This window comes from Pseudorca crassidens, chromosome 7 (assembly GCF_039906515.1).
Source record: "Pseudorca crassidens isolate mPseCra1 chromosome 7, mPseCra1.hap1, whole genome shotgun sequence".
Taxonomy (NCBI): domain Eukaryota; kingdom Metazoa; phylum Chordata; class Mammalia; order Artiodactyla; family Delphinidae; genus Pseudorca; species Pseudorca crassidens.
In genome coordinates, this window is record NC_090302.1 from 54,380,782 (window position 1) to 54,407,525 (window position 26,744).

The 26,744-nt window shown below is 41.2% G+C and overlaps 1 protein-coding gene across 9 annotated transcripts in view; it reads right to left on the reverse strand.

Moving 5' to 3' along the window:
* GLIS3 (GLIS family zinc finger 3) overlaps nt 1–26,744 on the reverse strand; it is a 506,390-nt gene that overhangs the window by 40,772 nt on the left and 438,874 nt on the right. For all 9 annotated transcript variants that reach the window (XM_067744278.1, XM_067744276.1, XM_067744283.1 and 6 more), the window contains 2 exons: nt 26,326–26,467; nt 7,321–7,489 (listed from right to left, as the gene is read on the reverse strand). In XM_067744278.1, coding sequence (XP_067600379.1) covers nt 7,321–7,489; nt 26,326–26,467 — 311 coding nt within the window. The remainder of the gene's footprint in view (nt 1–7,320; nt 7,490–26,325; nt 26,468–26,744) is intronic.

Sequence of the window (26,744 nt, forward strand, 5' to 3'; positions counted from 1 at the left end):
CTAGTTCAGCAATGCCTTGTTGTTGTTCCTGTTTTATTTTTCTTCCAGAGGAGCCTTTCACAGTCATTAGGTAGGTGAGAAGAAAGTAACAAATATCACCAATTTCCCTGTACGTGTAACTATTATGATTGAGTCAGGGTGGCGTATTTATAAGAAGCTATTAGTAAGGTGAAGATCTCTGTGAGAAGAAAGGTCATTCCAAAGGCCAATAACCCCACTGATATTTTCCAGAGAGGATGAAGCATGGCTGTGGTCATGGATCAATATTTAAGACGTTTTAAGACTGGTGGGCTATTCTGCCCTGGAATAAACATCAAGAAGTACCAGGAATTTTCCACAGATTTAAAGAAAACAGAACAGAAAAAGGACCTCAAGCTTTTCCGTCTAAGATACAATGCTGTATCTCCATTTTCAAGTCTAGGATATTGGAAGTTTCTGCCTCTTTGTGCTCACAGCATCAACATCAGGAACAACATTCGTTACAGTCAGCAATTCTCAAGTAGACGTGTGGGGGGGAGGGGTAGATTTTGGACCCCCCTCTCTTAATCTTGAATATCTGTGGAAGTCTCTTTTCTAGAAAGAAACTGACCCCTTAATGGGATGTTAAATGTGGATAACTGTTTTCTGAATATAAAGTGCTGAAGCCCAAAGAGAAAGAATGATGCTCTTGACCACACGACATTAGGTGAGCATCCTATCAATAGACTCTAACAGAGGATGATGTAGATGCCAATACTCAGGCTGATAACAATGGATATTTGAGGCTTATATTTATTTTCTGACTATGGCTTTTCTCAATTATTTCAGTGCTAAAGATTGACAGGCTTTGTTTGTTTGTTTTGCCAGTGTTTGTTGCCTTATAAGTCAGCTATCTATGCACGTGGGAAAGGGTCTGTAATACACATCAAGGAGCCTCTGAGAGCAGTGCTCACTGGGTAAATTGCAACTAAATTATGACACACAGCAACGTGGACACTTCTTAATAATACTCAAGTCTTCTCTTTTATAATAAGAACAGTGAGGCCAAGTTATTGATATTAGAGCTCTAACTTTCAGATGTTTGGCACTTTGTCTCTAACATGGAGGTAATTTTTTTTTGACACTGACTCTTCAAAACCTTCTTAAATAGGTCATGACTATATAAACTACAAGCTTGGAATTGCAAGGGACAAAACTTTCTTTACAAATTGTGTTAAAAAGGAAAATAACACAAAACCCATTGTGTTGCCTTATCAGTCTAGGATATGGAAAGGACAGCCTTTGTCTGCTTGAGGACCAGACAAATCATTCATACATTCTTCATCATTTCTTCTTCTGTTGGGCACAGAATATGTTCTGAACTCTTGCTGGGTGGATAACAGGATATGGAGGCCTTTGAAATGTATGCCAGAGTCACCAGGGTACCTGTCTTAGCCAAATACACAAAAGCCTGTTCTCTAGATAAAGCCCAAGCTCCTTAATGCAGCTCATGAGCCTCCTCCTACATTTATTTATGAAGCTCCGTCCTCGCTTGTTCTCTCTCCTCTTAGCTTTTGTATATATGACGTTGCCTGGCTGGGTTCTATAGACCTTCAGATTTCAGGGAGATATTTTTTCTTCTATTCCTCCCTCCCCAATTTTGGGTTAGGTACTCCTTCTGTATGCCTCCACAGCCTCCTGTAGTGCCCCTTCATAGCATCCTAAATTATGATCACCTATTGACCAGGTTAGCTCTTGCTGGACTAGGTGCTTTGAGAGGGCCAGGCTCCTGTCAGCCTCATTGACCACTATGTCCTCAGTGTCCAGTATATTGCCTGGTGCCCAAATACCAGCTGACTGAATGATTCAATAAATGAATGAACCTCAATGTTAGGACTGATTTTGATAAACTTTAATATTTTGTATGATGCTTATGATTTTAGCCATTATTGCACACATACTAGAAGATTAAAAAGAGAGAGAAAAGATTATGTGGAGACAGAGAGAGAATGTGTATGTGTGTCTGTCTATGGAAAAGCTGAGTGGGTGAAGGTATCAGTGTCCCTGTTTACTAAGAAAGTCCTAGGGTGGGAAGGACAGCAAAGCAGCAGGCCTAGTTTTGAGCTGTTCAGATACTACAGATGCAAATATGTGGGAATAGTTAGTATTGAGCATCTAGTATTAAAGACCACAGGAAAGCAAAGGGAACCCCAGCAATGGGTGATGGCAAGAGACTCCTAGCAGAGTGTGTGTGTGTGTGTGTGTGTGTGTGTGTGTGTGTGTGTGTGAACATAGGTATTAGAGCAACTACGTATTGTATAGAAGTATGCAGGTTATATAAGATGCTGGAGCTTTGAGGTCACCATCCTTCAGACCAATGAATCAAGGGGAGTAATCCTTTCTAGGAATCTCCCACCTGGGCAGTGGGAGTTGGCAATGACCCCCCGTTTCCTAGGTATTCCCCTCACTGGTCCTTTTCCCTTGTCAAACCTGCCTTAGCATCACAGGAACCCTGGAGGTTACAAGGAAATTTTAGGTTCCTGCCCTAAAAGAACTAATAATCCAGTTAGCAAGTGGACATCTGGGAAATGGAAAATAAATGAGACAGATTTAACTGGGGAGCTGCACGAGGCAAGGAGGCTTTCTGGGCTGAAAACTAAGCCGAGCCCCAGGCTGATAACATTTAGTCAAGAATAAGACAATGAGGGAATATCCTTATTGTCTCTTTAGGTAGAGAAAGATCCTGAATTAAGATGCAGAAAACAACCAAGCTAAGTCAGTGAGCAAGTTGGTTTGACTAGAGCTAAAGAACTTTACATAATTGCAAAGACATGACATAGAAAACAATTGCTATTTTTAACCCCTTGGCATCCAGGAAAGCTACAATATGTTTCCAATGGTGAATAAGAAAATGCTATCTGTGAAGACCAGCCGTGGTTACCCAAAGGCGTAGAAAGACTGCACATATATCAAAGTCCCTAGAATTCTAGCAGTATCACATCTGACATGAACGGAAAACAGTAAGGCTTCCCAATACTTCATACAGATTCAAGAAACTGACATTCCTTATTTAGCTAAGGTGTTTAGATTACTTTCTCCAAAAAAATTGTCCCTAACATTCTCTGCTGTTGGTTCCTGTACTAGAATGCATTCTCCACGGGGAGAGCACATCCTTTCCTTGTTTTCAGTCTTCTCTGGCTCAGAGGTGGGGCTCGTAGGAAGCCCTTTACATGTCACTCCACTCCGGTAAATCCACAAGTCCCCTAAACTCTGTCACTTATACGACAGAGCACACCATATTTGTGGCACTCTTTAGAAGGGGAGAGGCAGCCAACATGCTCTTAAACAAGATGAGTGACACAAATCCAGCTGACTTATTCTTGGGACTGCAAGATTTCTCCATCTCAAAAAGGGACTTCCATCAATGTTTGTTTTCTCTCGTCTAAAAGACATACTTTGAAACCCAATAAATTAACACTTCCGAAGACGCCGAGTTCCCACTGTCATAATGTACCACTGGCTCGTTCAATATGACATAGTAAAACACCACTTCCCATAATAATTTTAAATCAACATTAGGTGATGTGGTGTGGTTCAGCTTAAATCACTGAAACGATGTGTCATTCAGATAATATTTCAAAATAAAAATAGAACTTGCGTTTACTTTATTTTACGGTGGTAAGGATCAAAGAAACAGATGTTAACTGGATAGATGTAGTGGACCTTTCCTGACTTATGACAGTGACTCAGCCCATTTTATTAAAAAGTTAAAGCTAAATAAATGATGAATCAATGCCCGCAAAGCAGGAAAAAAAATGCCAGTTTCCCACTAAAAATCGCAAAGTGGATAAACTTATTTCCGTTAGGAAAACTGCTGGGGTTTTTACTGGGGAATTTCCCAGGCAAACAGAGGCAAAGATATATAAACCCAAAGCGGAAGGTAAGCACATTTCCTCTTAGTGTTTTTATGCTGGACATTAGTGCAAACACAGTGAATAATTCAGGGCTGTTTCTCCAGTCATCCTCATCTCCAAACCTGATTGGAAGAGATAAACCTCCACGCCCTTGCTCCTGCCAGTTGGGCTGGCATAGGAACGGGGCTCACATCCTGTGGGGAGAGCAGAGCAAAAAGGCAAAGCCACAAAAGTGAAAATATCCACTTCATTCACCCAGCCATGCAAAGTACACCACCTTCCTCTGCCTCTCCATTTTCCCTTCCATGATTATATTACCAGCCACGGCAATCATCTGACAACATCCTCTGGCTTACAAACCTGAATCTCTCAGCTGTGCCAAGGTTGCCTGTCCTCATGCCATGTAACAAGCTAGGTGCTTTACCTGCTTTGGTTCATCTAATCCTAATTCCCCATGAGTGTAAACTAAGGCTCAAAAGAGCTAAGGAACACCCCATCACCTATGTGTTATTCCTGCCCAAAACGAACAAGTTTATTAAGGAGGAAAAAACATCAGACAAGTCCAAACTGTGGAACATTCTGCAAAATAAATCTCCTCAGTTCTTTAGAAACTGTCAATGTCATGAAAAAAGCAATAATAATAATAATGAAGAAGAAGATTTTTTTTTTTTTTTTTGGCGGTACGCGGGCCTCTCACTGTTTTGGCCTCTCCCGCCGCGGAGCACAGGCCCCGGACGCGCAGGCTCAGCGGCCATGGCCCACGGGCCCAGCCGCTCCGCGGCATGTGGGATCCTCCCAGACCAGGGCACGAACCCGCGTCCCCTGCATCGGCAGGCGGACTCTCAACCACTGCGCCACCAGGGAAGCCCCAAGATATTCTCTCAGATTGGTTCAGAAACAACAGGGAAGCAAGCAAACAGACAAATAAAGGATCTCTCAAGTCAGAAAGAGAAAAAGACAGAAAGAGAGAGAGAAGGTGGCAAAATGTTAACAATGGGTGAACATGGGTGCAGGGTATATGGGTGTTCACTGTGCCATTCTTGAAATTTTTTAATATGTTACCAACATTCAAAAGACGAAATTGAAAAAAAAATTATAAAATAAAACAAAATGAAATGTTAGAAACAAAACTAGAAACAACCCAAGCCGCAGGAGCATCCACGGAATACGTTCAAACAATTAGCAACTGTGAGAGCTGGGATTTAATCAGGTGTTTGGGTTGTTGTTTTTGACTCTAATAATGGTTAAAATCTTTTTCTACATTGATTCTTTTGACGGCTGTGTACAAAAAAGAAGACACACAGATTACTTTTTTCTTATATTCTTGTAAAGAGTCTTTATAACTACCAATAGGATGAGACAAAGAGGAGGAAGTCCCTGTGGATGGTTTCTTAGCTTCACTACCTTGTAGGGTATGATGCTTGGCCAGGCAGAATGAAATGGGATGATGAAAAGCCCACGGATAATATCATTTAAAACTCAACTGGGAACTAAATAAAATCCTAAAATGAATAAGCTCATCTGAACTTACAGAAATACATCCAACAACTGGCAAGTCTGTGAACTTAATAGATGATTATCATTTGCACTGCTTTGCTGACAGATCCTGTGAGAGAAGGCTAATAAGTTGTTTACACATAACCATGTACATAGAAGTGTTACGATTAAGTCTAACATATTCTGATCCATGTTTCAATTGCCGACCAGACACATCCACCTGGATGTTTTACAGCCACCTGAAAGTCCAAACCCTAAAGTCCATTTATTATCATTCCTTCTTTCCCACCCTCACCTCTACTCAAAACCCTCTTTTCCTTTGTTAACGGCACCATTTTCCATCTTGATGTCTCGGGGTGTAACTCAGGAATGAATTTTGGTCCCTCCTGTTTACCCCACCATATATTAGCATATATATTAGCATATATTCTGCCTCCTAACTAATAGCCCTTGAATAAATTCTCCATCCTTACTGCTTTGCCTTAGCTCAGGTCCTCATATTGTTCACAAGGACTTTTATAATAACCTCCTCCTTATTTTCCCTACCTTTCATCCCTGCTTCAAACCTCAATTACTTTACCATCTTGTCACCTGAGTTGCTTCTCTAAAATGACAATCTGATGTGTTTCTCTCCTAATAAAGGGTCTATAATGGTTCTTCACTTCCAGTAGGATCAGGGGTAAAATCTTCAGCGTGGTTGTTCCCCATGAGCCAACCCATTCTCACCTGACTTCATCCGCCATGTCTACCTGATGATGCCACCTGAGTTACTGGCACCTTGCTCCCTCCATGTGTCCTTCCCCCTCTCATGTCTTACATATGTTCCTCTGGCTACCTTGGATGCTCTTCCCAATTTATCCACCTGGAAGAGCCTTAATCTTCCTGTAATGCCTAGATCACTCTTGTCTTTCTTTTCTCCCCCTCCCCAAGGCAGAGATGGAGCTTCCGTGGCACCTGTTACATCATTTATCCAACCAGCATTACTATATGTTGTTTGCATGTCTGTCTTCACTACCAAATCCTATAATGGCAGGACCAGGTTTTCATCATCTTTTCATCTTCAGCAAAATGTACGACACATAGCAAGTATTCAACAGATGCTTATTAAATGAACAGATGTATTAATAAAGGGTAGGCATACAATTTAAAAATATGGCTTAGTGGACTTAAAAACACATTTAAAAACTCCTAGACCAGGCCAACACCAACAAAACCACAGACTGCTGGTGAAATCAAAGATTCAAGACTTTTACTCCTGTTGCCTATTCAACCCATTATTTTGTCTACCAAATGCCTACTATTCCAGGATTGCATAGGGGTGCCCACAAGAACTTTTTCCCGTGGATGTCTAGGTCAATTCAAGCCAGATGACAAGTGGAGAGGAGAATGAAAGAAGTAGCATGCTGTCCACACCACTGGAGGGCTGGGCAGTTCAAAGACAGGGACCGAAGTGTCAAGATTGAAAAATTTTCTCCCAGAAACTCTTTATGAGGGTAGTATCAACATAAAGTATTCAGTGAACAGCCCCTTTCTGGTAGTGCGCATAAAATCCTGTGCCCTTTTATGCTATATTCTTAAGACAACACCACTGATCTATGTGCTGAAGGTACCATCTTACATCTGGAAAGCATGTCAACCTGTAGGGACATTACCTTAAAATTGAGTCCCTGAAACAAACTGAGGAATGACAGGAACATTCTGATGCATTTCCCCAGCATCAGACACTTCAGTGGGCTATTGCCAGTATCTTTATTTTTTTTCCCATGGAAAATAAAACAGATAATGAGATATTCGGTTCACGTGTTTTGTGCATGTACCTTTAAAATGTCACCTTTGGGTAATTCAACCCACCAATGGATTATTAATAAACTTCAGCAACTGTCAAAGCTCTTCTTGGTGGAGGGAGGTTTGGCGGTGCCACCTATTAGAAGAGAGAGACGGATGGCCTTACCTCTCAGCTCCCGCGTCCGCAGCTGTGGGTGCAGGTAACTGGGAGGAGGGGTTGCGGGAGCTCCCCTGTACATTATGTCCCGGAGAAGGGTGACTGACAGGATGTGAGGTTGGCATGGCCCCAGCAGCTGTCCCGCTTCGGCCTGAATGATTGCTGGAGAAAACTGAAGCTGAAATCAAGGGAGAACAAGCATCAGACTGCGCCCCAAAGGAAGCACGCACTCTTTAAATACTGAAGGCTGACAGCAAGCACATTTTAGGGGCTTGTTTGTTTTTCTCTTTGGTGGTTTTAAGGGAACAGTTCTCCCCTTATTGGATATACACAGCTTTTGTGTTTATGGTAGAACAGGTTCCCCGGATAATGTGCCTTTACTGCTGTCTGAGGAGTCCATGTTCAGCTTGCTCCAGGCTGACATTCACGGTTCGTCTCATAAGAGCTGCCTTGCCCGGCAAGTTCCCTGTCTGGACACTGTATAATTAGCCAATCTTGTAATGTCTGCACCTGGGCGAAGGTCTCTGTATTAGCACTTTTCAGTCACAGGGGAGGACAGTCAGGTAACAGAATATGCGGTCTGCTGACCCAGAAGGATACAACACAGGCCTTCTTCCTCTTCTCCGTGCTGCAGTGAGGCGCTGTGGGTCATGCCCAGTCTCCGTGTCACTGCTAAATCAATGTAATGAGAACAGAGCTTCCCCTGATCCTAGTACCAATGCAGCATCCTACATTCTTTTAACTTCAGAGTCTAACCGACCCTGGGCATTTCCCAACGGTGTGATGGATAAATGTACTTAGTCTTCAGCAAACATGACTCCTCTCCCAACACCACAAAATATGGAAAAGGGGCCTCAAAAACTGCTCTCGGATCTTCTCCCGCTGTTGTCTATTATGACACAGAGTGTGAGTTACAGCCTCGTTGTTGGGGGCAGCCTAGCCTTTGAGAACTATACGTGACCTCAAACTTAAATATGTGCCCATTTAGATCGGCTAATTGGTACCATGTCACAGAAGAAACTGGGGCTTGTCACTTTCGGAGTCTATCACTATCAGAGAAGCTCTCTCAGTGCCTGGATCTACTCAGCAGACGTCTCATTATGCTGCAATCATACCAGCATCATTATGCTGACTCTCTTTAACTTCCTTCTCTATACAAAGCTATGCCAAGCTTTATACCCATCTTTGCTCTTTTTGAACTTACTCTACTGATATCAAAGAATAAATGGATTTTTAAAAAATTTAAAAAACCAGGTTCAGGATTAAGAAAAAGAAGCCACATAATCAAAGAGATTTGAAGGTTTAAAAGTTCAGGGAGCTGTATTTTTAGACCAGCACCACTTTTCTCCAACCTCTCCAGGATAGAGTTAATACCCCCAAATGACCCAGCCCCTGAAAGCTTAATCCAATGGAACAAGAGTTCAAGTACTTAAAGGAACTTGTGAAGAAGCAGAATTATCATCTTCGCGCTCAAAAAGCTACTGAAAGGAGTGTGATCTCATTTGAAGGTTTTGTTTTTGGTAAGTCAGCATTGTGTCAGGTTAACTCTTGTCCTTAGACGCCTGCATCCTCCACAGTCTTCCAAGTCCTGAAGAGGTGGTGAGACTAGAAAATGCTGTCCAGCTCAAAAGGGCAATGCAGAGCTTTTGCTGTGTGTCAGCCTCCAGAAAAGTTGCACATTTGCAGACTCGCTAGAGTCACCTTATGGATCACTACCTCATTTATGCTCAGCTTGCTCAAGCAACCACACTCTGCTTGTATTCCAAATAATAATTTTACCCACGGGAGAAGGCTGTTTGGATTGACTGCAGCAACAGTTTCAATACGGTGTTTGTCAGCATGAAGCTTGGTGTTTTATATACTATTCCAAAAACTAATGGAATAATAAGAAGGTCACAGACACTGTGGAAACACAGCTAACTTTTTTCTGCCTTAATGTAGAAACGTGAGCGCTCCTATTTATGTTGTTGCAGTTGCTGAATGCACCCATCACTTAGTATCCGCTGGAGGTATTTTTGTATATATGTGTGTGTGTTTTTCACAAAGAAGTGCCGCCTTGCTGTTTACAACCCATGAGCAACAGAGAAACTTGGTGTACACACTCCATGCTCTGCTCTATGCTTCAATAGAAAATGTGCTGCTTCCCAAAGGCCTACATTAGCTATATTAGCCAGGTTTTTGCATTAGTTGCAAAGAAATAGGCTGGGAAATTTGGTATTGTGTGCAGCCTGCCACACACTGAAAGTTAGGCCTGGTTAAGGTCCTCTCCTTCAGCCCGCTTACTAGCCAGGACCAACCATCCATCATCATGCATCCATCCATCTATCCTTCAACCATTAATTTTTAAATTCAATATTTATTTGGTGCCTACTACATGCTAGCCACTCTACAATATGTGTGCCCCTGTCCTTGCGGAGGTGCAGGTGAATGAGGGGAACAGACCTCTATAAATCCTTATACCAAAATACTGAGACTTACTAGTATAGAACATCAAACGGTGTTCAACGCTTTAACACGCTGTCTTATTTGTGCCCCCCAAATCCCAAAATGTGCCCTAAACTCTGGCCAAATCAGACAACTGACCACACCTCAAATATGTCATGGCAATTTACGCTATTATGCTTTTGCCTGTAATGTCCTCTACCTTTCTGTACTTATTTTAATATTTTTGCTGTGTGTGCAGAGTTACTTGCGTTCTTCTCATTCCTCTCTCAGCAGCCAATTATTCCACAAATATTTACGGAGTACCTACCGTCTGGCAGACACTGAGCCAGGTTCTGGGATGGACTAGTGAACCAGACACCCTTGGTGCCTACTGTCTCCAACACGTCGTTCATGTTTGTCAACACGTCATTCATGTTTGTTGAGTAAACAAAGACGAACACAATCTAAATGCCACTGGAGTCCGTCTTGGGCTCCGTGAGTAGGACAAGGACAGAAAGGAACATTTATCCACCAACTCCTGTTCCCCGCTGGTAAAGGGTGTTACTTCTCTCACACTTCCAAGTAGGCACATGCACCACAGTGGCTAAAGGTTCTCAGAGATGTCCAAGGCCAGGGCATCAGAGAAGCCTGGGGACAGAAAGCCAGTGCAGTTGAGGGGATGCTGCCAAGTTATGCCTGGTTGCCATAGCAATGGCCGCTGGCAGGAACACGTGGTGAAGAGGATGTGAGGTGGGACATAAGAGGTGTGTGGTTTAGGGCCGGAGGCTCAGAAACATGCCCTCCAGCTGTGGTGAGGTCACGTGTTGACTGACCAACAGTCAAACACACATCTACAGCCCTTCCTTCCACTGCTACAGCCAGTGAATGACACTGGAACAGGCAGAGACCCTTTGACTGCAGACCCCACAAGAGGAAGAAAGGGAGGCTTTAGGGTTCAATTTAAAGTATATAAAAAATGTGTATGAAACAGTTTCTTACGTAGGATGTAAGAAATTACCTGTCAGCAAAATGAAGCCTGGGACTTGCCTCTATATTCTAACAAATGGGATGAGAAACGTAAGACAAATTCTCTTCTGGTTAGATAACCTAGAAGAGGCTTATAATTTAGTGTCTACACAGAGCACTTTGCATGCAGAGTCCAGGGCAATGTTTGTGGATGTTGCCTGGGACCAATATAATGACCAGAGATTCAGAGGAAGTAACAATAGAGCATGGTTTTCCAACATTCATCCAACTCCCATCTCACATATCCTTCGTATAAAATGGACAAAACTCTGGAGTCAGGTATCAGTGGCTTCAGCAGGATTGCCTTTGACCTCTACCAAAGATCCACATTTCTTAGAAATTGCCACTATGGCACAGGAAATGCCTCTTACTTACACTGACTTCTAGGAATTTCCAGCTATCAAAGTCATACATCCAGGATTCTATCTTACTATAGTCTAAGAATATTCATTCATTCAAACACAATTTTCCAGCCCTTACTCTGTACCAGGCAGGCGCTAGTCTCTTAATGTTTGAAGTCAAATACCTGAGACCTTCACACAGACCCGCCCACCACAACAAATACTTACAAATACTTACAGATGCTCAGGCTTTGCCAAGTGATTTTTTTAACCTCAGGAAGAAAATCTCCATGTCAGAGTGCAAGTGTAAGGTCATTCACAAAAGGAAAAATTTCCTTCCAAATGATTTTCCAAACTCCACTAATGGGGCATACAATGGGGCCTATCAATCAAAGCATAAGGAGGAGAACTGAACCCTCAGCATCTGGGGCAATATTAACAAAGCTGTCGTGATCAAATCAGGCAGCACACACAGGCTACCTACGGGGCGGCCTTCATCGTCTATGTCACCTCAGGGGTCACTGCTGATCTCAAGGCTGGAAGAGGGCTTTTAGGTGAGCCTCTAGACTGCACTGATGACTGGCAGCTGGAAGAACTGATTAGGCACGGCAGAGCAACATATTGGAAATTCTTATTGCTTTTGTGATTAAGAGATGGTGGACTCCCCAAGGAAATAAAAGCTTGGTCTTGAGATGAATTTGTGAGCCCTACTTCCAGCAGAGGACCAGGAGCTGGCCTCCCTGCTGCTTTAGTCTTTCTTTCTCTCTGGGGCTTAGCTCACTACAGTCCCTCATCCCATCTCCTTATAGAGGTAGGTGGAGGTGACTCAGTTGGGCTTTTTAATTTTGACAAAGCAGCATCTGTTGATCTGTGTGGTCCCCAGATGCCATCTCACCAGCTACTGGGACCAGGGCATTCTAGTCTCAAGCCTTTAACTGGCTCAGGTTAGTTTGCATTAACAGGCAGCACTCTCTCTATCCAAATGAAAACAATTAATCTATATATCTAATGGGTGTGGACAGGGCACCCTTGGGGACACTTCAGCTGTCATGTATTCACTGTGTGACTAGAGAAAGGCAAGGAGTTTTTCAGGCACGGAAACTTCCTGAAATGAAGTCTACTTGTCTCAGGCCCATCCCCAGAGACAGGGAAAGCTACCATAGGCATTGTTTCATGACTATGTTTTCATCGTTTTAGAGGGCAGGGAAGAAGACCTCCCTTGTCAGGCTGAGGTATATTAAAAACAGTCAACTGGAGGGCATATTTCTGTTCAAAACTGTACGGGCAGCTAGAATCCTGCTTCTCCAGCTTTAATTTGCAAACAATTCACCAGGGTAAAATATTGATTCTGATTCACTAGGTCCTGGAGGCAGCAAGTGCTGAGATTCTGAACTTCTATCAAATTCCCAAAGTCCCAGGCAATGCTGGGGTTGCTGGTCTGGGGACTGCACTTTGAGCAGTAGGTGCTGGACCATATCTCTGCTGTATTTCATCTTCTTGCCTGCCCCATGCCCCAGATTCAATAGATGACATTTATTTAGTATTTTGCAAACCTTTCTCCAGTTTACTATTGAGGAAATTGAGGCCTAATCAGGTTCTTGATTAGATTACCTGGCGTATGTAGGTCTTGTGGCTGGTAAGTAGTGGACCTGGAATTCAAACTTGGGAGACCTGATTTCAGATCATGTGCCTCTAACCATCACACTATATTGCCTCTCAAATGCAAGATGGATGCAAAAACAAAGGCATAAGAGTGTTGATACCGTATCAGAACGCTTGCATACTCCACTTGTAAAGGCCGCTTGGAGTCACTAGGCACTCCTCCCCCACCACACACAAAGCACACGGGTAGTTTTAACCACCAAAATGCTGGTTAGGATCCAAAAAGTAGATTCCCGTTTTTGCTTCTATCCACCCTAAAAGTACTAAAGTGACCTCAACGTGGCTGAAATTTTCCAGCTCTGAAAATTAACTCAAGCAAGAAATTAACTGAATTATTTGGTTTGGAAAACAAACAGCTGGTAGGAGATGGGCTTTTTCTGAAATAAAGATTTCAGATGCTTGTCAGGAGCATGTCGATCCACTGGTGGCAAAGAAGGAAGGCAGGGAGGGGTTCGTCATGAGCAATCAGATATATGCACCTGTTACCACAAGCGAGCACGATGTTGATGTCGTGGGCTGAAAGGCCACTGCCTCTGTCAATAATGCACGAAGAAGAGAAGTACTGGGCAGATCTGTTGCCACCTAGCAGTTACAGTAAATACGCTTTCAGAGTCATTTATGATTACTTGAAAAGCCATCGTGTTGCACTTCATAGAGGGCCTGCTCTCATAGGACAAGGGGAACCAATATTATCCACAGATTGTGAATTCACTTATAATCAGTGCCAGAGTTGGGACACAGAGGAATGACATTTAATGCTTGGTGGCTGGTACATGGGAAGAGGTATGGGCTCACTACTCATCTCTTGGGCATTATTTCCAGGGTCTGGGCACAGAGGGGTAAACTAATCAATGAAATCAGGCTAAGTCGGCTTTCACAGAGATATTAAAAAAGAATTAGAGGCCCCATTCAAATGGTGAGCTCAATCTTGTCTCTGTCTTTCCTCCTCAAGGCTCCCTCCAGGAGAAATTTGAACCTAGGAAGGATTCAGGAAATGACTGAACTGCAATGAAAATTTTAGCTACTTTGGCCTACCAGAAATTGGGCACTCAGGAGCGATAGTGTCAGGGTGGTTATTAAAGGAACAAAGAGTACGCACTGGGAGTCAGATGGACCTGGGTTTGAAAATGAGCTTTACCAATTACTAGCAATGTGTCTTGGGCAAGTCAACCTAAGCTCAGTTTCTTCATCTTAAATAAGGATAATACCTCACAGGATGGCGAGGAGGATTATACAATATATAGGAAACACTTAGCATAGTGTTAAGTATGTCTGGACCATGGTTAAGGGCTCGACAAACCATTGTTGCTCTTCCTTGCCTATTTACATTATTGTAATTATTCCTATAATTAACAGGATGGAGAAGACAAAGGCATGTTGCTCCAAAATGGTAAATCTCCAATAAAGAATGGCTTCTTACCTAAAGATGCATATAAACTGTGAACTAGAGTCATTTTAAAATGCAAAAGAGCATATACATCGTACTCTCTAATAATAAGCGTTTTTTGTTCAACTTTTCTAATGCAAGTTGGTATAAAGTGTTCAGGGCCTGTGAAAGAATCCTCATAGGGTTAAAATGCTGTACTTTATTTTACATGAATAATACACACCTTTGAGTTACAACCCATAATGCGTTTCAGTTTAAAAGATAAGTCATTTTCAAGCATGACTGCACTTCGTTAAGGAGCGAAAATGGGCTGTTACTAAAATGTCAACACAATTGTCCCCCTTGAAGCTTAGTTTATCTTGAAGTATTTTTACATTTTCAGCACTTCTTTGTGTTTGTTTCTCCAACAGCATAAAGATCCAGCCGTGGTTAATTTTCAGAATTCAAAAAAGACTTCCCTTCAGTCATTCTGAAGAAAATGACCAACACGGGGCGGCGGCTGGGGGTTGGTGACTGGAGTTTTGGTCCTCAATAATGAAAACTTGTGCCCCAATACCTTCTGCAGTTCTTTGTATTTCACCATGAAACCATTCAGTTGCACTGTTGTTCAGTGGAAAATGCTCTCATGACCTAAATCCACAAACCAGAGAGTTTTCTAGCAAGGATAAGGTCCCGGTACGGGCACTTGGAAGGCTGAATTTGAGGTTAATTGGAGAATGGGAGAGAGATGGCAGCTAATCCTTGCCTGCTCGCTATGAGCAGAAGGGGCTAGTTCCTCTTTTTCTTTCCTCCTAATGTCTGGGCACTTCCCCCCTCTTCTCTTTCTCCATCAGGAAGGGTATCATTCCGTATTCCATCTGTATTAGGAAAAAGAAGCTTCTTAAGGGTTTGCCCTGTCAGCTCTCTAATCTTTCCCTTCTCCTTGAGGCATGAATAATTTTAACATTGCCAATCCCTAAAAATCTATTCTTTCTGCCTGTCTTTTTTTTCTCCCACTTTGCAGTGTAGAGTATCATTATCCAGCAGCCCTGATAAGAGGATAATGAAACAATCCCTCCTCAACCGGATCGGGTGGCTGTCAGAGTAAAGTGACACTACCTGTACATCCTTGACATGCTACCCCAAGCTAATTGATGGCAAACAATGGTAACTGTCACCTGTGCACTAAGACAAAGAAAACATACTCATGTCACCTGATGGGAGAGCTACCTGGCAACCGATAAACAAATGTGTTAGGGAGATGTCCTATTAAGGTAAGAGAGGGTACATCTCTGAGGAACGTGCCTATTAACTCTGAGCTTAAGAGTGCTGCTGTTCACTGGGGAACAGAAATAAACACGGTAAAATGAAAGTTTATTGATGTCTGGACAGTTACATGAATATTCAGGTTCTCTTACAAATAGATATTCCCACATGAGCTCCAAACATCTATGTAGGCTGCTCAATTACATTTCCACATCATGCAGCTGGATTTATAGCCAGGAAAGAAGTTATTAGTGTTTGGAAGAGGATACATGCTTACATGCCTGTCTGGAATACATGGCAACACAACTAGAAGATAATGGCTGACATCATGCATGTAAATGCCAAAGGTTACCATCAAACATTCTGAAACACCAGGTGTAATTAACTTCATGTTAGGAAAAGCTTCTAAAACATCTGCATTTCAGAACAAAGACAGTTAGTTACAAGTAGAATGGCATCACCTGGCAGCTGTCTCAAATTCTCTGGGACCAGCATTTCACGCAGCCCTCTTGGGTCTTTCCAGACAATGCATGACATATCTAACCTCAAATCTCATACCTTAGCTTTCTTTCCTTCACTTCCCAACCTACACACTTATCCGCTCGCAGAGAGTTAGTTATAGAGAAAGTCATTAAAATAATTTGAACCAGCAAACAACTCAGACTACTCTGAAAAAAATCCAGTATTGCATCTGTGTGTTATGTTATCCCATTCTGAGCAGAGTAGGAGAGCAGAAAGAAAGAAGAAAGATGGAGCAGGAATGGACAACCATTCCTGGAAGTTCTTACAGGAATGTTCCTCATCTCTTTTTTTGGAAATAAAGTCCGACTCAGTCAAAAAACCAGAAATTTTAGTAAAAAAACATACTGGGTTCTCCAACTCCTCATTATTCATCCCTTAGCTATCTCCTACCTGTATCATGTTAACCACAAAAGATGTTTCCTCCCTTTTAGATACTGCTGAGACAACTCCACCCACTCTAATTTCATGTGACTTCTGAAAACATTTCACAGAGAAGGCTTTCTGGAAACAGATTTTTACCACCAATGGCCAACCCAATTTTTAATGCAATATTCTTTCAGCCAACTCAAGAGCTGATTTACCAACTCTGAACTCTCCCAGCACACCTCTCCCTTTCCTAGCTCTGTACAATGGAGTTACATTGCCCTTTTGGGGAACTGTGCTCTAGCGGGGAACCGAAGCCTGCAATTACCACTAACCCTGGGAAAACCTCCATAGATGAAGAATTTGATTTGCTTGTGACTCCAGAGAAACCCTTCCCTCTTTTTTCACACTTTGCCCATGAAGTGGACACTCTTCCCATTTTTGTCTTCAGATACTCAGTATTTCTTCCTAGTTTACTTTCAAGATAGACTCTGATAAGTCATTTACATATTTTCCTGAATTTATGCCCACATACAACTTTTCTCAAGGAATTTAAAGGCTTTTCTCTACCTGTGGAATGGACAGTTCAGTCTTCAGTTACATGAACTTCAAGCATCTTTGTTGCTGGTAGAAAGTTATTTTTGAGGAAGTAAGCATCTTTCCTGTTGGAAAGTGACCACATGGGTTCCTAAGGTTCAATATTTCAACTGCTTTTTTTTTTTTTTTTTTTTTTGCATTACGCGGGCCTCTCACTGTTGTGGCCTCTCCCGTTGCAGAGCACAGACTCCGGAGGCCCAGGCTCAGCGGCCATGGCTCACGGGCCCAGCCGCTCTGCGGCATGTGGGATCTTCCCAGACCGGGGCACGAACCCGTGTCCCCTGCATCGGCAGGCGGACTCTCAACCACTGCGCCACCAGGGAAGCCCAATATTTCAACTTTTTGCTTTTCTCCTGGACATTAACATATATCTACAACAGACCTGGATTTTAGACAACATAATCCTGGATATTCAAGGGTTTGAGACTTTTCTCTTTTTAGGAAAAATAGATCTGGGTAGAATTAAACTATGACTGCTTCCTCTCATTGCTCTGTCACCCTTGGGCTCATCAGAACCAGAACCACATCTTGCCTATCTTCTGGAAGCTTCTCCCTAAGGGGAAGCCACAACACTGAGGGCTTACACCTTCCCACCATGGCCCAGGCTGCATCTGAAGGTGTTTGCTTGCAACGTGAGGACTTTACTGCTGATAATTCCGTTTGAAAGCCAATACATTCAGGGTTCCACAGAATGCCCAAGGGAGGACTAGGAATGCTAGGCAATAGGCAGTACAAGTAGTCTGGATCCCTTCAACTAAAACAGCTCTGCTGTGATCTGTTTTAAGCACTGGGCCTTATAAAAATCTCTGCAAACTCATGGACTAGAAAACTAAAATATTTGTTACATCTAAAATATTACAGGGATCAACAAAACCTTATGTACTAGAAGATTTTTAAAACAAAATATGATTAAATACATGGAAGCCAGGGACTTCCCTGGTGATCTAGTGGGTAACACTCTGCGCTCCCAGTGCAGGGGGCCTGGGTTGGATCCCTGGTTGGGGAACTAGATCCCGCATGCATGCCACAACTAAAGATCCCACATGCCACAACTAAGACCTGGCACAGCCAAAATAATATGTAAATAAATAAATATTTTAAGAAAATACATGGAAGCCATAAGCTTCCTTGATCTCTCTCAGTAATTGATGAATGTCCCAGATGTAAATATAAAGCAGTGGTTGGCAAACCTTTTCCATAAGGGGACAGACAGTAAATATTTTAGGCTTTGCAGGCAAGAGGCAATGTCCTCAATTCTTTGAGCAACTGTTCTCACTTAAAGGCTAAAAATCTTTTCTACATTTTACATTTAAAAATCTTAAAACCCTCCTTAACTCTCAGGCCATGCAAAAACAGGCCTAATTCTCACAATTCGTGAGAATGGAATCAGTAACCTTACCACCATTTTACAAAGAGAAAAGGTAATCTCCCCAAACTAAACATTCAGTGAGTGGAGAGGCAGGATTGGGGCTCAGATTTAGCCCCACGTTCTTTCTGTCATAGCACACTGGCCTATTACTAACAAAAACAAACAAAAAACGGTGTTATATTTGAATACACAAACACTGGTACCCATCAAAACAGAATTTGGACTTTGTGATTCTGGGTGCATTGCCACCCAAGTGAATCAGTGGGCTTCTGATTCCAGTTTGTTTTTCTCTAGAGACCTACAGTAGAATTTAAAAAATGCTATGTGTAAAAAAATAATAATAATAAATAAATAAAAAAATAAAAAATGCTATGTGAACTACTGGGAAAATTACTGAAATATAAAATATAAAGGACTGTATTTTAGTTTTCTTTTATTCTACTAAATGATGCTTATTAAATTTACAATTTGTTTAGGCTTCCATATTTTCCCCATTCCTTAAACAATGGGAGTGGTGGGTAATTTTTGGCACCTGTTTCCTATCTGCTTTGCAGAGTCATAATATATATTTTTCTAGTATTTGGATAAAAGTAATAATATTAACTATAGATGCTGAACACTTACTGTGTACTAGGCACTGTTCTGAGCACTCTGTATGTCATTTAATGTATGTCAGATCAGTAACTTATCTCAGTAAGAGGGAAATAAATTTGACTTAGAGGAAGAAGTAACATTTCCACTTATAAATGTTCTATTTGAGCATAGATTGGCTACACAGTGATCAGGGGGCTTGTACAAAATGTGGCCAGTAATGTGACTTAAGAAAAGAGATGCTAAATATTGCCTATCCTTACCCTTCTGTAGATATGACCCCCAACTGTCTTAGTACTTCAGAATTATGGAACCTAGATCATTATTTACCAATTGCAAAATCTTCTGGGGCAGCTGATGCAATTCATTTTCATGAGTGTGTCCATTTCTCAGAAAACTTGATAAGCATCCCTGTGAACCTGTCTGAGGAGCAAACCCTTATGCACGCTGATGAGAATTTATCCCCTTTTCTTTTCAATAATGAATACAGTTGACCCTTGAACAATGCAGGTGTTAATTCATGTGTAACTTATAGTTGGCCCTCAGTATCCGCAGTCATCTCCGCAGTTCCTCCACATCCAAGAATTCAACCAACCACACACTGTGTAGTATGGCAGTATTTACTATTTTAAAATGTCCATGTATAAATGCAGCAACACAGTTTGAACCCACATTGTTCAAGGGTCAACTGGGTAGTTTACTTTCTGCAGTCTCTCCTATAACGTGGGAATAGACCTTTTATTAAATCCCCAGAGAAAGGTTCCATGAAGATTATAAATCCCCGGCTTTTTAGGATGTGGCTAGGTGTTAACAGATCTTTAGGGTAGGACTCAGCTCTGAAATCAGTGATGATGAGAGTCAGAGCAGAAGCCAGATGTGAGCAGCTAAGTTCACTAAGAGAGAACAGGATTGGAGTCCAAGAAGCTAAACTCAGGTAGCAACTAGAAACAATGTCATGAAAGTGAGGCTAGAGCAGCCTTGAAACTTAGGTAGGAAAATTAAGACCCCAAGGAGGCAGCTGTAACTTCTGATGGATCAATGCCTACTGTTAGAGGAGCGTTAATGGTTCAAGACATGGCCAGGGCACCTGAAAGGAGCAGGTAATCCTCTGACGACATTGAGGAAGACACTATAAAAGTCAGTCTTCGGAGTCAGTGCTGTTGGTGGCCTGGAATGGGTCAATTCCGCAAAATCTTCTTTATACGATGCCTGCAGTATGCTCCCTTATTACTGTTAACAGCAAAACATGACAAGTAATATTGAAGCTAATGCAGTAATGTCCTTCACTTTAGAGTTTTATGCTATTCCTAACATTCATTTTCAGTGCTCATACAAATGTAAAAAATGAACTTTCACTGTGGCCACAAACACCTTGAAAATGTCCAGTTTCTTTTTTGTTTATTCTCCACATGAAAGAGACCTAACTACCTCTATCCCTCTTTTCTTGGAGCAGAAAGTCAGAACTTTGGACCCAGAAGTTTGGCCCATAACTTCCTAATCACAAAAGCTACTAGCTCCTCGGTCCACAAATTCTATCCTGAATTCTATCTTGCCATCTGTCTGCTTCCTAAGACCTGCTTGGGGTACACTTCAAAGTAGATCCAACCTTTCCTTCCCACACCCCATCTGAGCGTCAACAAAATAACATAAACTGAGAGAAAGGAGAAATATTGTATAAAGACAAGGAAGACTTTGCCCAGGGAGAACACAGCTATAATCATCCAGCTTCACTACCTTCCTCTCCTCCTCCATAAGGTGTGGAATTGTGTTTGCTCACCCACAAAAATATTTTTACAGCAAAAACTTGTACATATTATATAACTGAATAATTCAGCTTAATCTTGTCTGAAAAACTAACATGAATACAAGGGAATAAGTGGATATGGAAAACTGAAGCACCAAATTAGGCGGCCTGTAAACATAGAAAGTCACTAACATTAGCTGCATACATACAAATGTGCCCTGTGCTGGCTGGGAATCAGAATTTAATTTTCTTTAACTATAGATGCTGAACACTTACTTGGTTATAGTTGGGTGGTTATAAGATCTTATTCTTAACCGAGATATGAGCAGTGCCATTATAACTCTGGTGTGGGTGGACACGCTTAATATCAATCTATAGGGTCACTATGATAAGAAACAGAAATATACACTGCAGGGCATTTTGCTTCCCACTATTTGATTCTGTTTTATTATCTTTGTAATTATTTAATTGTAAGTACCAGAGCAGCATTATTCCATTTATCATTATAAATATATAGCATATCAGCAATATCATAAAATTCCCTTTTGTGGACAGAGTTCCATCATGCTGTTTTCACGTGATAAATTTGCTTCATCTTTAAATACTTCTTTTTTTTGTTTCAGCTTCACTGAGGTATAACCGACATATAAAATTGTAAGATATTTAAAGTGTACATCGTGGTGATTTGCTATATGTATTCATTGGGAAAGGATTCCCCCCATCTAGTTAATTAGGGGCAATTCTTATTTTAACTCCACCAGTCAAAGTTCGGATCATGTTTTGCTAAAAGTCACATTCCCACACTTTATGATCCCGGAGGAATGGTTTACAAAGTGTGGTCCCTGGACCAGCAACACCCAGTGTCACCTGAGAACTTGTTAGAAATACCTGGCAAAAAGTTCAAATTCTGTGACTCACTCAGACCTACTGAATCAGAAATTCTGGGGGTGGAGCCCAGCAGCCTATTCTCATAAGTCTTTCAGGTGACATAATGCATACTAAAGGATGGGCTCAGGGGCAGGGAGGGCTAAATCTATAGGTTAAAGCTATCAGTGCCTATAACAGAGAAGGATGAGGCTTGCTCCTACCCTCACGGATCCAATGCAATCTGTGGACAAACCACAGACACAAGAGACGTTACAAAAACAATGCAAGATTTTGACAGCAGTTCAAGGCAACATCAAAGAGACTTGACAATGACTTTATTGCCAAATGTTTCCCTTTAAATCCTTTCTGTAACCCCAGTACCTGCCTCCTTCTTGGTGTTGGCCCATTAGTGTTGGTCCAACACCGATTCCAAATTGTTCTGTCCCTTTTTCACCTCTTGTGAATTCTAAACAAAGCAGTGCTTTTGAAAATAATGCAATTAATAACTATTGCATTTTTTACAGTGCACTATGCCCTCTTAAGGACTTTTACATAGATCATGTTATTCGATCTTCACAATTCTCCTATAAAGTTTAACCTATTGGGAAATTTGTGTGCCAATTTAGAACCTTCTAATAAAGTCCCTGAATTAACAACCACTTTTTGAGAGTAGACTATATGAGGCACATTTATATGAAACTATTTCTAGCCCCTGAAACTCTGCAAGCTGTCCCAAGATAGCAAATATACTCAACTCAAGAATGTAGAAAATGCATTAAAACATATACCATGCATTAAAATGAAACATTAGCTATTACATTAAAATGAAACATTAACTATTTCTTGAAGTATGCTAAATACTGTACGAAACATTACTTTAAAATGAAACATTAACTATTTCTTGAAGTATGCTAAATATTGTATGGATTTAATACAGTGCTATATATTAAAAAAGTGATGATATTGTAAAAAAATAAGTGATGATATTGTAAGAGAGAAGCTTTCATTTTCCAGTAACGAGGTGAAGGGAAGGGAATGACAATACAGTCATCCCTCAGTATCCTTGGGGGATTGGTTCCAGGACCCCCGTGCAAATACCAAAATCCTTGGATGCCGAAGTCCCTCTGTATCCTTGAGTTCTGCATCTGAAGATATGGAGGACCGACTATTACACGGCTTCAAAAATTCCTGTCCTAAACAAGTCTTTGATTTTTTTTTACAATGCCCTATGATATCTGAACATAACACATTTTTTTCTCCTGAAAAATCTAGTTACATTCAAAATTGGGATAATTCAATAGGACTTATAAGCTCTAAAACATCATTATTTTATAACCCGATAGAAGTGGTAACAATAAAATCCCCCCCATTCTTGCAGATTTCCTTGTTCCAGTTGCATTAGCTCTTCACCTCATGGGTGGTTTCTGTGGGACTCAAATATCTCAACCACACTGGCCTCTATGATGTCTTCATGGCTAAGGGCATTTGCAAAGGCCATGTTTTATTGAGTCTGTAGTACAGTTTCAGTTTGGAGGGAGATGTAATTTTTTTGATCACTCATGGGACAGAAATTCTTCCCCAGAGCATGCTTTGTTACTGAATGGACTCTCTGCCAAGACCAGGCACTGGTCCAGGCTGCCCATGATACTGCAGACTCACTAATTATAGGCTTATCCACTTTATTAGCTCATCGAGGGCGCTGATGAGAAGATCTACACAGGCATTTAGGCTTGAGTGTGGCATTCACACCTTGATCTACTGGCTATGAAATACTCCTCCCTCAGATTACCAGATAAATCACCTAAATTTACAGGCTGGCCTGGGGCATTATCTATCTGGGTTACAGAACTTCTGAACAAAAGCACAGAAGATATAAGTGAGCCAACCTTGAGAATTACTCATCACTGCCCTGGCCTCCCTGTTAGATCACAAAATTACTCTCAGGTTAACCCAGGAGCGGTGGTGGGGAGCCCTGGGTTTTTCAGAATAGTAGATAAGTAAACACCTCAATTTAAAATCTTCCTCAGTGTGACCTCAAGTAATATTTGGCTGCTTTAACCTGGGGCACTATTTTCTTCCAAAGAAATAAAAGTCTTTTCGTGCAATCCTTTCCAGTCAAACTCTGTCTTATCAACTGAAAAGTTTGCTTCAATAAGGGAAGCCAATATGTTAGGAGACTTGCAAGACTTGTATGTGTCAGAACTGCCATCTTCCCCGTTCACCTTAATGCTCTGCAAACTATTCCTACCTTGGAATCTTACAAATTACTGTCTCCTAGCCACTAAAAATTTCCATTTCGAAATCATGACTTCTTCAAACCACAAGTCCCCAGTCATTGTGGCTTCTAAAAAAATCATGATATTCATGCTAAACTATTTTTGATCCTTTGCACCCATATACACTCAACAAGTCTCCATCAAAATATTTTTATGATTAATCAATTTACTAGCCCTTATAGGTATAAGTTCTTGACAATCTTTAAACAAATATTTTCTTGATTTTGTATAATAGAATTTTAAGGGAACGACTCCAAATTCTTTTTGCCATTTAGCCAACTCTTAATCTTCACCAAATTACCTTAACACTTCAGATTTTACATTTAACTAATTGATGAACAGCTTCCTTTTCTTTCGGCATTTTTTGCTGTTTAGCTTCTTTCCATCAATCTTTAGCACAGGTCTGAAACTGGTGTGAACGTGCACTGCTGGTAACTGCATTTCTAGAACTATAAAAGGAAGGCTGAAAATTTTTGTTTTAGTTTCACTGCCTTGTTCTGCTCTGTTTGTTGCCTACTCAGCAAAACAGAGAACATAATCAACTAAAAAAAAAAAAAAAAGTCAAGAGCAAAGAAAGTAAAATAGAGCCTGAAGGAAGCAGGAATAAAGAAAGAAGCAGGCCAGATAAACTTTCATACTTAAAAGCTAACTAGAGAAGTAAAATTCTAGGAACAAAGTTAAGCAAGATGGCCACCTGCCTGTTTCCAATATTCCCAGAGCCACAGAAAATTCGAGTCAATGTGAAGATGCTCTGTTGACGCCGTGGTAACCTAGGCTCCTCGTCTGCTCTGGCAGCTCGCCTGCCACAGTTAGAGGCTCAAAGCTAACAGCTTGTTTTGAAGATCAAATGCAGAAAAGCATCATGAACAAAAAGAGGAATTCTGTCTGGAATGACAAAGCCGTTTCAAACCAAACCTCTTAAAAAAACTTAAACAATACTACCAGACACCCAAAAGCACATATCAAGACAAATGTGACTCCTAAGTTTTGAAAGTGAGCCATATACTGTATGCCACATACAGCAAAGGTACTAATGTTTCTCATAGACAAAGATACCATGGCTTCCCAAATCCATTTCCAAGAAGCTTAAATGCAACAAGACCAGCCCATCACCATATTTTTTTATATTGGATGTTGGATCATTTTTCAATCAATTCTGGTTAGCTCTTACTCTCTAATTGCTGGGTTCCAGCTATTTATAATAGTAAGATCATGGATTTATGGACTAAATAAGTAGGGAAATGCCCTAAAGCCTGTTTTAAACTGATTGCTAATTTAATGTGCTAGAATAAATGTTCACATATCAAATGTTTGGCAAATCAAACAGACATATGTACAAACAAAAGCTAGTCACACTTTTTCATGTATATGTCTAATATAAAATATTTGGGTGCTGGTAACATTGTACATTGGCATATTTCATGTGTTATGTGTACCTGCACCCAAAATCTCTGTCAGATTTGGTCAGCCTTTCAAATAAGTTTTAATCTAATCTCCTATGGTCTCAAAAAGCTGAGGCTTTGTTTTCTCCAAGAATAAGTACCCAAAGCAATTGATAAAGTGCTACCAACACTGGGACAACACTAAGGATGTCTTGATGACTCTGACCCCCTTGAAATATTTGCTTAATGCCTTTTCCCCTGCATTTGGATCAGCTGAGAACTGTGAAGTTTAAAAAGTTATACAAGCTTGTCTTTCTCCTATTCCACTGTTATGCATCAGTAAATTCTTCATTCTTTACGGCTTATTAGGAGTTTTAAAAAGAAAAAGCAATCTGCTGCCAAAACCTGGCTCTGGAACCAGATGGAGTGGGAGAAGAATTTGTAATTCACAGAAAACAGAAAATTCCCATTGTCTGGAATGTGGAGCTGGTGGGACTTTTGCTTTCATGTTCATAGCATGACAGTAAGAGCTTTCCATATATGAGGGTGACTAACCAATCATGTTTGCGCAAGTATATCACCATTATAGAGAGTAGAAAATGCACACAAATCCAGGCTAAGAAAGTAAATGAAAAAAATAACATCCTTATTGCATATTAATCCTTTCTCATTTTTCACTGCATACATAACATTTTTCTAGATGGAGAGTCATCTATTATTCAAACCTAGGCAGAAGGAAGCTATTCTGGGAGTGCCACCCCAACCCTACTCCCCCAGTGGTTGACAAACATTAATGGACATTCTTACAAGTTGATTTACTGATGTGAAATTTTTTCTTAGAGACCTGGGGCTTCCTTTTACAATGCAAAGACAACAATGACTGTTCCATTAGGGAAAACATTTCCTTTGAGTCTAAATCAAATTAATAAATTTAAGATACCTGGGAGGGTTGGGTACACTGAACTTTTGGCAGAAGTCCAGAACCTAAAGAGTTAATGCATTATTTTACTTTGTTTCTTTATGAGAAAAAACAGTCTGCTGCCAAACCCAGCTCAGGAATCAAATGCGGAGGACAGGAGGGGGATAATTTGCAGTCTACTGATAAAGTGAAATACAGATGATCTTAGAAGCATTTTTATGTGTGCATTTCCATTAACCGAAGTGAAGGGCCTAGAGAAGGGTAGTTGATGTGGCTGGGTCTGCCTTTGCTGACATTACCTGGATAGAGGTCAGGCCCGGGCCCTGGGGAGCATCCCACCGCCCTATCGGCAGCATCTCGTGGGGAAGTGGCGGGCTGCAGGGGCTGCACGGTGAGGCAATCTGTGAGCAGGTCAGGATGGAGCTCTGCACTGGACCGCAGCTAAGAGAACGAGAAAACAGAAGACAGATGGAAAAGGAAGGCGATTCCTTGGAATACTTTTCTGGAAAGGCTATCATGCTGTAAGGCTCAGGCAATTCAGTCCACAAATATTTATCAAGCAACAACTACAGGTTAGGCATGGGACTTACAGAGTCAATAAAAGGGTCAGCTTTCTAATTCTAATAACACCTGGCAGGTGTTTCAGGAAAAATGTGGCTAGAGGCAGATTTTACTTCAGTCCTTGATATTTCCACTTCTGGGAACCCAACTTCCTATT